The sequence below is a fragment of the Lissotriton helveticus genome, chromosome 8 (assembly GCF_964261635.1).
Source record: "Lissotriton helveticus chromosome 8, aLisHel1.1, whole genome shotgun sequence".
Classification (NCBI taxonomy): Eukaryota; Metazoa; Chordata; class Amphibia; order Caudata; family Salamandridae; genus Lissotriton; species Lissotriton helveticus.
In genome coordinates this window covers 1,304,972,349-1,304,983,872 of record NC_136069.1, presented here as the reverse complement: position 1 = coordinate 1,304,983,872, position 11,524 = coordinate 1,304,972,349, and the positions used below count along the sequence as shown (strand labels likewise).

Sequence of the window (11,524 nt, the reverse complement as noted above, 5' to 3'; positions counted from 1 at the left end):
AGGTCCGGGGACGGGGCCACAGCCCCCCGACCCCATAGTTACTGTAAGACCCTAGGGAATGGAGTTCCCGGGTCCTCTTAACGCTTGAAGAGGGAGAGCCACATGCCCCTTCCCTATAATTATGGTATTGCCCCAATGGATGGGGTTGTCTGGGCCCATTTGTGCTCAGGCTGGGTGGCAGTGTGCCCCCTCCTCTAATATAAATATTTTTGGGGCTGGGGATAGGGTCTCCGTGGCCAATAGTGGCTTGGGGAGGGGGCAGAGCGACGCCTTCGCCTGGCAGAGAGCTGGCTGCTTGCAGGTGGTTAGGTACAGGGCCTGGCCTGTGGCCAACCCCATGCACATAGTCGAAGGCCCATTTGGGATGGGGGCTGTGCAACCCCTCCCCTACAGTAAAGTGTTTGAACTTGGGAGATGGGGTCCCTTGGATGGCTTCAGGCTTGGGCAGGGGGCTGCACATCCCTCACCTTTTTTACCAGTTGGCCCCAAGGATGGGGTCCCCATTCCCAAAATGGGTTTGGGGAGGGGAGCCCCACGTGCAGGAAAACTACTTATCCGGGGGTGGGCTTCTTAACACAGTCTGTGAGTCAGCCAAGGCGGATGAGTACCCGGCCTTCTATGACTGGGAAGGCAAGCCGCACGCCCCTCTCCCCTCTAGGTCTTGCCGTTCACTCGGCGGGCTGGGCGACAGACCCCATTGCGGTTTGTGAGAAGAATTCTTGGCCAGTATCTACTTGGAACCCATTCCTTATTTATTGGCCATCTGTGGGTCCGATTCATGAGTCTCGAATAGAATATTATTGTTGTGTCATGACGCCTCTGACCTTTGCCTCGCGTCCTGTTCATCTCCCGGACGCAGTTTGCCTGGAAGGTGGACTGACCCAGACCCGCCCTGTTTTTTCAGCGGTACAAAAGGGGGTGGTGGTCGACCACCATCCCCACCCCCTTTTGTACCGATTTTGGCCGCCATAAGTGTGGCAGGGTATGCTCAGACGTGAGTCCCTTGCTCACTTTGCCACTGGATTCAAGCAAGCCGGGCTGAAGACGGCTGGAATGCCAGAAACCGGTCCTCGGAAGCTTGTTTCCGGTCCAGAGATGACATGGCTTGGCAGTTCGGGCTGGACTGTTCCCATGAGGCACAGGGTCAGACTGATTTGCATATAGCCATGTCTGAACTGGGGTGGCAGAGTGGGCTAAAGAACGGTGATGGATTAAATCCAGATCTTTTGACTGGGTGTGAGTGTTTGATTGATTCAGATGCTCCGTCCATCAACACCCCCTTTTGTACCGCTGTTTTTTCAGCCTGCATTTTCTATTAGGCTGACTCTTCGTTTCTGCCCTGCTACCCTGTTTTGGAGACCAGTGATATTCCGGTCTACACATTGCTCTTGAGCAGATGTTTTGAGTGTGAGCAGTCCACTCCTAAAAATATTGGATATGCTCTTCCTACCCTTATGCACTACCTGGGACCTCTTCCACACCATGCCGTCACAGGATCTCCACTAAGTCCTGAATAATTTGTGTTTCTGATGACATGCGCCCTGATGAAGGATTTTCCCATATTGACACTGTTCCGAAACGCGCGTCGGCGCTTTTTCAGTGTTTGCCTGAGTACATATGGTTGCTGATTGAGTAGAGTATGAATGTTTTCAGTTCTGGAATGAGTCAGTTATTGAGAGAATGAGTGAGTGAATTGTGTGCCAATTTTTACTGTCTTTTGTGTCCCCTGGGCTGATGATATATTACTGTCGATTCCTATTTATGAAACAATATATGTCGTATCTAATTAATTTAAATGTGTTATATATTTTTACATGAAAATAAATAAATGATTTAATAATTTGAGAACTCAGAGTTGTTCTGTGGGTGTTTCCTTATTCATTGTCTGGAACCCCTTGGGTCCTTCTAAAGACTGGGAACTCCCCCTTTCACGTTGTTCTTGATGTATTCTGCCTTGGTGGGTTGTTCCCTCCCCCTTTATCCTATTTAGGTTTCAGGGTCCCTCTTCTGTTTTTTATATATATTAACCCTGGGCGAAGAACTACGCTCCGTTCGCGGAGCTTGCGGAGTTTCGGCAGCTCCGCGTTCCGCGGAGAACGCGTAGCTGTCGATAACTCCGCGATCCGGTGCGTAGCGTAGTTCTCGCGCGCTGAATAACATTATCGCGTGCGCGGCAATGGCTTACCTTCGTTCTGCGTTCGTTTTTTCCTGGTCGCTTGTGCCACCATGTTTGGAAACACTCTCGCACAGTCCCGTGCGACTGTGCGAACGCGATAACGTCATTTTGATGCGAGATAGCGTCATAAGGATGCGCGAGGATGCTTTTTGGTAAGATCGAGTTGCCGAACACGCAGAAACTGCATTCTTGCACAGAATAACTCGCGAGCATGTTAAAACCATAATAAATTACCATTTTGGTTAGGAAAAAAAAGCAAAAAACCTTAAAGTTGTACCTTTGGCTTTATTTTTAGGGGGGAAGGACCCCTCTTTTTGTTTCTACTCTTGTTTTGCAGAGTAAGGAGGAAGGGCTCTTGAGTTTACAACTTCCTGTTCCTGTCCACCAGGCTCCTCCCAGTGCTTTGTCCATGTGGTGCTCACTTTCCTTTGGATTTTGAGCTGGAAGGATCACTTTCTGTCTGTGTTGGCTGCATTACTGATTTACCTTGGATTTAATGAGGACTTTTTGAATTGGAATTCTCTTTTTCAAGTTAGTTTGTGTAATGTATGAGTGATGTAGACTTGTGCTTGTTTGATTTGATTTTTTTTTTAACAACAGTATTCAATCCTGGAATGAAATTATTGATGGAGGCCTGTACTTTCATGAGGTCCCAAATTGTAATTTTTTTCTAACATTGCATTTTGTGGAATTTAAAATGTTTCTAATTTTTAAGCCAATATCTGACCCTAGTACCCCATGTAGTTAGTGTGTAGGCATGCATGAGTTCATTGTATTAACTTTCTGTGGTTGGCCTGGCCATGTGTTGGCGGCCATTTAATGTTTCCAGCCACTTTGCTCTTGCCATAGGCCTCCAACCTTGTGGCCTACTCTGGCAGTAGGCCATAGGTACTACTCATAGGGTCATGAAAGTTAATCAACTGTTTTTGTGGTGTACCCTTAATGTGAAAATCATGGATGGCTTGGATTGATATAGAAAATCTTATTTTTATGTGTGGGGTATTTCTGGTTTTGGGTGTGTTTAAACTTTAAATACTCTGTCAATTTCTGCCATTAGGTAACCCTAGGAATACAGCTTGGGTAGTTTTGGTAACTTCGCACCATGTGAGCACGTGAACTTACATTTTTTGTCTTGTTCGCGCACTCAATGTACTTGCTCGGGAACGCGAACACGACTTTTTATTCCGTTCGCGCTGCCGAACATGCCGATTTAGCATTCTCGCGGACAATATGTCCCGAGTTGCATAAAAGTTTCTCAAAAATGTTGCAGGTCTTTCTTGTGCACCTAAAAATTCCTCATTTATGTTATGTTCTCATTTTGGTAGTAGTTTTCTCTTTTTGGAGCATGGACCACTTCCATTTTCTCTCCTCTGTTATTTATTTTTTTTTTTTGGGGTGGGGTGACCAATTTGGGCGGTGGTGTGGTGTGTCCATTTTCTGAAGCAAAGCATTGTCCCTTTGCCATAGGCATTATTGTCTGTCTTCTCTTTCTTGTCATGTTGTTGTTGGTGGCCAGGCCATGTGGTGGCGGCCATTTTGTGTATGCTTCCTTTGTGATTTATTTTGCCATGTTGTTGTTGGTGGCCAGGCCATGTGGTGGAGGCCATTTTGTAAAGTTGTCCATGTTGTTGTTGGTGGCCAGGCCCTATGGTGGTGATCTTTTTGTGTATGCTTCCTTTGTGATTTATTTTGCCATGTTGTTGTTGGTGGCCAGGCCATGTGGTGGAGGCCATTTTGTATATACATCCTTTGTGATTTTGCCATGTTGTTGTTGGTGGCCAGGCCATGTGGTGGCGGCCATTTTGTGTATGCTTCCTTTGTGATATATTTTGCCATGTTGTTGTTGGTGGCCAGGCCATGTGGTGGAGGCCATTTTGTGTATACATCCTTTGTGATTTTGCCATGTTGTTGTTGGTGGCCAGGCCCTATGTCGGCGGCCATTTTGTGTGTCCTTCCTTTGTGCTTTTGCCATAGGCATAGGCCTCCAACCTTGTGGCCTACTCTGGCAGTAGGCCATAGGTACTACTCATAGGGTCATGAAAGTTAATCAACTGTTTTTGTGGTGTACCCTTAATGTGAAAATCATGGATGGCTTGGATTGATATAGAAAATCTTATTTTTATGTGTGGGGTATTTCTGGTTTTGGGTGTGTTTAAACTTTAAATACTCTGTCAATTTCTGCCATTAGGTAACCCTAGGAATACAGCTTGGGTAGTTTTGGTAACTTCGCACCATGTGAGCACGTGAACTTACATTTTTTGTCGTGTTCGCGCACTCAATGTACTTGCTCGGGAACGCGAACACGACTTTTTATTCCGTTCGCGCTGCCGAACATGCCGATTTAGCATTCTCGCGGACAATATGTCCCGAGTTGCATAAAAGTTTCTCAAAAATGTTGCAGGTCTTTCTTGTGCACCCAAAAAAACAGAATTTGTCATTTGGTTGTTGTTTTGGGAGCCTGGGCAGGGGTTTCTTTGTATGTGTTTTTGCGGTGTTATGTTTACAACCTCTGTCTTAGCCATGGGCTATTTATTCCTTGCACATTAACCTGTCATGTGCAGCAGGCATCCTCGTTTTTCTGTCCATATTGGTATCTATAGGCCTGCTTGACTTTATTGGTTCTTTCTGGACTTCATGTGGCCTTTGAGCTGTGGTGCTGCTGGACTGGTATTATTAGTCTTCTGTTTTGTCTTTTATACATTGACCTGTGTGTCTTTCAATTGTTCATGTTGCCTTACTGCTTGTTTGACTGATGTTGTTCTGCCTTCTTTACTTGTAGGTGCACAAAAAAGACTGAGGAGGTGCTGGTTGTTTTTTCATCCATCGCTCGTTCTACCGCCAGACGGACGTCCTTCAGTTGTACGCCACGTGTGGTGTGTGACTCATCTGACCAGACATCTCTGCAATTTGTGCTGCTGTGAGCTGACTGACATCAGAAGAAGATGGGCCCTAAGAAAGCTACCAGGTCCTCCACCACAAAGAAAGTTGCTGCGAAGAAGGAACAGCAGAAGGAAGTGTCACTTAAGTCTGGTATGGACCCCAAAACCTTTTTTGGCACCCCAAAAGGTACGCCTGCAGCAGCGGGGTCTGGGGTGCAAGCTGGGACCAGCACATCTGCATTAGTGGGGGCAAGCCAGCATCCCAGGGCCAAGCACATGATGAGGGTCGAAGAGGTAGCCAGCCTTCTGCTTGCGAGCAGTGATACTGAGCCAGAACTAAACTTATCGCTGTCTCAAAGTAGTACACAATCCACGCAAGATGGAAGTGCTCAACAACCACCGCCAGCAGTAGATGTTCAACAACCACAACCACCGCCCGCAATAGGAGTTGTTCACCCACAACCACAACCACTTCCCGCAACAGTTGTTGAACAACCACAACCACCGCCCGCAACAGTTGTTGTTGAAAAACCCCAGCCCGCAATAGTACTTCCTCAAGAACAACAACCACCATCTCCGCACCAAATAGTAGTAGTTGTTCCTCCCGAAGTCGGGGCAGTTCAGGAAGTAGAGCCTCCTTCCGAGCAAGAAGAAGAGGAAGCCACTTCTGTAGGTGATCTATTTCCTTTGAATTCACCAAGGGAAAGGAGGGTTAGTGCATCGAGTTCTTCGCAAAGCATCCCTTCCGATGACCTTGATACGGATTGGCAGCCACAACTATCTGCGCATTCAAAGGAGAGACATCCCAAGAAGACCATGCTAGGAAAAAGGAAGTTTCCAGGCAGGCTTGAACTTATGGAGGTCGATGTAGGTGAGCAGGATACTGCTGGTGATAAAGACGGGTCTGACACTGTCATCATCACAAGCGTTATTCCTGGTGCAGAGGATGTAGAGACAAACATTTTCACCCTATCCAGAAATGCTGCAATGACTGATGAGCAGGTACCACGCATAACTCCTACACACTCAACACCCACAGTAACACCAGCTCCAATTTTTTCAACAGCGAAGGCCCGGCAGCATCCGACATCCAGCAGAAGCGCCACTTCAACAGAAGGAGGTAGTGGCAGTACTAGGACTGAGCTGTCCCATAGTGAAATTCCACAATCCTCCAGTCCATCCGGCATTGGCAGTGGGTCCTCCTCTTCCTATGGCAGGAGACAAAAGTTTACCTCCCCAGTGTGGGACTTCTTTACGGTTCACCCAGTTCAGGAGAACATTGCTGTATGCACCATTTGTCATGCCAATGTTAGTCGTGGTAAGCTTGGTACAAACTATGGGACTGGAGGCCAAACGACCCATTTGAAAAAAACACACGTGATCAGGTGGGAGAACCACCTTGCAAGCTTAAAAAATGTTAGCACTCGTGTTGGTGGGGATACAGTGGTACAAGGTCCACTCATGGTTGATCAGGAGGTAGAAGAAGAGGGAGACGATGACCTTCTATCTAGGAGTGGTACACAATCGACCCCTGTCGCCAGCACTGGAGTGGTAAAGACCACATCCTCCGCATCTGCAACTTCTCAGTGGCACCAGAGTCAGCTGGAAACACCAAGGAGTGCAAAGTCTGCGATGCAAGGTGGTCCGTCTAGCACAACTCAAAGACATGCAAAGCAGCTTACCATTCCTAGCATGTTAAGGCAGGAGGGAAAGTACGAGCGGAACCACCCAGTAGCACGTTTATACAATGCCAAACTTGCGAAAATGTTAGCACTGGACCTTCTCCCATTTTCATTTGTTGAGGCTGTTGGATTTCTGGAATTAGTGGCAACCCTCTGCCCAAAATGGAACGTTCCCAGTCGCTACTATTTTGCCCGAGTGGCTGTTCCAGCACTACACCACGATGTGCTGGAATTGATTGGGAAAGCCTTACAACAGAGTGTTGTCCATTGTATCCACCTGACAACAGACATGTGGAGCAGTTGCGATGCTACAGATTTCATGTGCATCACCGCACACTGGATCTCTTTTGCAGGTGTTAAAGACAAGTTAACTTCAGGCCTCCGTGACGTTGCTGGAATTTTTAATGATACGCGCAGACATGCAACTATAGCCATGTTTGGTATGGACAAAAGTCATACTGCTGAAAACATTTTGTCTGACTTTAATGACAAGGTCTTTGAATGGCTGAAACCAAGAGGCCTTAAGATTGGTTTTGTTTCCACCGACAATGGCAGTAATGTAGTGAAGGCAATGAGAGAAGGACATTATATCAGGGTACCCTGTTTGGCACACTGCATAAACTTAGTCGTGCAAGACTTTCTGAAAAATGAAGCCAAAGTCAGCAACATAATGGCCATCTGCAGAAGAATATGCACGCACTTTAACCATTCTTTCAAAGGACGGAAGCTGCTACGGGTCATTCAGCAAGAGCATAGGTTGCCAGTCAAAGCACTGATACAGGAGGTCCCAACACGTTGGAACTCAACTTATTTCATGCTTGAGCGTCTCTTTGAGCAGTACATCCCACTGAATGCTTATGTCATGTCAAGAAGATTAGGGGATCCTACTGTTAATCTTAAAGCCCTGACCATTGAGATGTGGCAGTGGGACCTCATTAAATGCATCACAGAGATGCTACAACCCTTTGAGGTCTTCACACGTGCAGTTAGCAGGGAGGACTGTACTATGGGCCAAGCCATCCCATTGTTGTACATGCTTGAGCAACAGGTGAAGGAGGTCTGTGAAACATACGAAGGTGACGAACAAAAAGTTGATGCATATACCTTAGCCAAGGGCTTAGTCAACCGCTTGTGTGAAAATGTAAGGCTCAACAATATTGTGTCAGGTGAACATTACATAACTGCAACAATCTTGGATCCACGGTACAAATTATTTGTCAGCAGTAACGAAGTAATTCCATTTTCAGATGAGGATGTTGACAAGTACAAAACTTCCATAGCTGCGGAAGCTAATGAGTTAGAAACTGAACGGCTGTTACTTAAAGGCCTGCCACTGCCAGCCCAGGCCAGTCCAAGTACTCCTGACGCAAGTTCTTCACAGCGTGAGAGCAGTGCGTCTGCTTTCCAGCAGGCACCAACAGTACCAAAAGCAGCACCTACACGATCTGATTCAGCAGACCCAACCAAAAGCATAACTGCTTTTTTTCTACAGAAAGGGATGGGTAAGTCCGTTGCTGTTGCAAAGGGAAAAGAGGACCAGCAAAGCCGAGCACCAATGAACATTGAGCGGATGGTTCAGGCCTATCTGGATGACACAACAGAGGTGTTCATGGAGCAAAGCCCATTGGTCTATTGGTATGAAAGAAGGAGACAGTGGCCAGTGCTGAGCAGGCTGGCGATAAAGTATCTGGCTTGTCCTGTAGCCAGTGTCTCCTCTGAGCGGGTTTTCAGTGCTGCTGGTGCCATTGTCACATCGAAAAGGACTAGTCTCTCCCCCAAAAGCGTGGAGCGGCTGACAATGATAAAAATGAATCAACGCTTCATACCACCAGACTATCAAGTACGTGAATCACCGCCGGATGAAGAAAGCGAGTGTGAAGAAGACGTCCTCACTACTGGGTTACATGACCTACTTCTGTCTGAACGCACAGAGTTTGAGGACGAGCTCCTCTTCCCTGACAACTAGGACAGGTATGTTAAAGGAATGATGCAATGCATTGCATAGGATTGTTTAGCCGACTCTGAGCAAATGTGCATGGAATTAAAGTATACTAGTAGTAACTTCAGACTCACGTGATGGGCAATTTTCCCATGTTATTTAATAATATAAATTATTTATGCACTTGTGACCCTACTACTACAGGTGCAGTCAGTACTTAATTTATCGTTCGTAGTGCATGTTCATGTTGCACAACGTACATTATTTGGTGAAACAGTCCCCCCTCCACCCCCCCAACAAACACAAATGAACTTCAAATGTTTTCTTGTGAAAATAATATCTTTGTTTTATTTTTATATTTTAATAATGATAATAGAAAAATAAAATATATAACAAATGTAACCCCCTGACCCAGAGCTGTCCCTACCCTCCCCTAACCCCAACCAAATTTCAACCCAAATGTACACCCCAACTCCCACATCCCACCCACCAACAAAAGGATTAAAAAAGGGGCAAAAAACAGGGTCCATTTCAAAGCCGGCGGGCTTTCAGGTGTTTGTCCACCAGTATCTTGACACGCTCCTCTAGACCGTCCTCCTGCTTCTTCCGCTCCTCCTCCAACTTCGCTACCCGGCGGAGAATCTTTGCTTTGAAATCACGGCACCTACACTTGCATGCATGTTGTTGTTGTTGTTGTTGTGGGGGGGCCGCCGAAGATGTAACAATGCGGCGGCGGGCGGCTGCCTGACCACGGCGACGTAGTCCTGCAGGCTTGGGGCCCGGGGCATTGGAAGAGGCAGCAGCTGCTGCCGCCGCCTCCTCCTCCTCCTCCTCGGCCTGATCCACCAGCCGGCGGTAGGCCTCTACAATTGCCTGCAGTTTCCGCTGCCGGGCCCGGACTGCCAACTCCTTCCTGGTTGGTTTTTGGGAAGGAGTAACTATAAAGAAAGAAACAGAATTGTTAATCCAAACTCCCCGCAAATCAAGAACACAACATTGATTCAACACATAGTGGGCGGCACAGTAGCACTAGCAAGCAAGCTGAGTACCAGAAATTGTGTTGCGTCTATCTTGAACATTCTACAGCCTCTATTAATTTTTCGGACTTTTTGTCACGGCTTTATGCCTGCCCTATTAGCATGGGTGTACTTCAACGGTCACACACATTAGAACGAACACCTGTCTTTTACATATCTCCTTTTGTTCCGGGAAGGCGGGAACACTCTCAAAGTAACATTAATTAACAGGGGGCAGCTAGTAGCACATGTCTAGTAAAGACTATAATACTTTATACCGCGCAACAAACCTTATTTGGTTTGTGTTTCACCAGCAACGACCCATGCACCCAGTCGTCCCCTCCTTCCCTTGCCTTTGGGTTTGCCCAAAACACCGCTGCTGCTGAGACTATCCACTAACCACCGGTATTGGGTGTGTCTCCCAACCACGCTGGCAGCTGTGTTTTCCCCTTTACATGCTTTAACAACAACCCATGCATCCGACTGCTATCAGGCACTTGCATTACTGTAGTGGTAATGCTTAGCATGCTAATGACAAGTAAAGGTAACATCATATATTTTCCAGTAGAGTACAGTGAGAAAGTTTTCCCCTCCCACCAAGTAATGCAGATCACTATTGAATGTAACTTACCATCGCCCGCCGCTGTTGGCTCCCCCCCCACTGCTGCTGGTGTAGGTGCCTCTGTTCCTCCTGTCCCCGCCGGGAGCGCTGAAGCTGCGCCGCTGTCCCCGTCGGCACTGGTCGATGGTAAGGGTTCTGCACCTATAAAAATAAGTACGCCTTTTTAGATGGATGCACAGCCCCCTTTGTACTTGTTCACCAAGAATGGAGTTCTTCAAAACAGTTAAGTCCAACGTACGTAATCAGTATGAGTCCACATTGCATAGTACAGCAGAGTCACTACACATATTATTAGCATTCATTGTTATGGTATGGTACCCAAGCTCATCTCATCTGTCCTGCTACTCTAGTCCTTGGAAATTGGAAGTGAACTATGTAACCTTTGTACATCAATGTATCCAGTTTTGCGCATGTGTTAACTCGCAGCTTGTTGCGCAGTACGAGAAGACGCTCTGGGGCAACACATCATTGTTCAATGCATACACCTGAAGAGGTGGGAAAGTAAAAGGGCCCGTATTTAAGTTTTCTATGTGGATTGTGGGATAGAGTTTGCTTACAGGTTACAACTTCTTTTTAGCATGGCTGCATAAAACTGGCATAAATGTATTTAATACTGTCTAACGTGCACCACTTTTGTCATTATTTTTCGGCAGGTGAGAAGATTGCCTTCTACGAAGCGGACATTTCCATAGCTTACAAAAAAAGAGGAATATCTGACCAGTATACGTTGGTGAGAGGTCTCCGATAGTTGCCACATTTCCCTATTGTGCACTAGTAGCTGTACAAATGTTGATTACTTTATTATGCCTGTTTTAACTCTGGATTTTTTCTGGTGGGCCCTTCAACGTATTGGACGGAAGCACTTAAAAACATTGATGTTACTTACTTACTTCTAACAAAATAAAGCTTTTGAATGACCACTTTGACTCTGAAGTTTATTTTCAGTGTCTGTTGTCTTAGAGACTCACACGAGTGAGTGAGCAAAAGGGGGTTTCTTAGGTAACGGTTTGTGTCCTAAAAGCATTCGGCATCTTGGTATTGGGGTTCAGGAGTGTGATTTGAACAATAGACCAATGACTCAGGCCATATAGGCTGACGTTCAGTGAATTGTGCGTTCCTCAGAGTTCTGTGACTGAGGTGTAAGTAAGGTCCAACCTGCCTATCAGTACCAACAACATCCAATTTTCGTGTGCATAGTTACATAGTTGTG

General features: G+C 46.5%; 1 protein-coding gene across 1 annotated transcript; it reads left to right on the top strand.

Annotated features, from left to right (window-relative positions):
• Positions 1-5,242: 5,242 nt before the first annotated feature.
• Positions 5,243-11,232, top strand: LOC144773323 (zinc finger BED domain-containing protein 6-like). The gene is made up of 2 exons (XM_078658272.1): positions 5,243-8,708; positions 10,968-11,232. The coding sequence occupies exon 1, from the start codon at positions 5,332-5,334 to the stop codon at positions 8,701-8,703; it is 3,372 nt and encodes a 1,123-aa protein (XP_078514398.1). The 5' UTR covers positions 5,243-5,331; the 3' UTR covers positions 8,704-8,708; positions 10,968-11,232.
• Positions 11,233-11,524: the final 292 nt, after the last annotated feature.

Excerpts from the sequence above, each read along its gene's own strand:
- LOC144773323 (XM_078658272.1), top strand. The coding sequence starts at position 5,332 with ATGATGAGGGTCGAAGAGGTAGCCAGCCTTCTGCTTGCGAGCAGTGAT.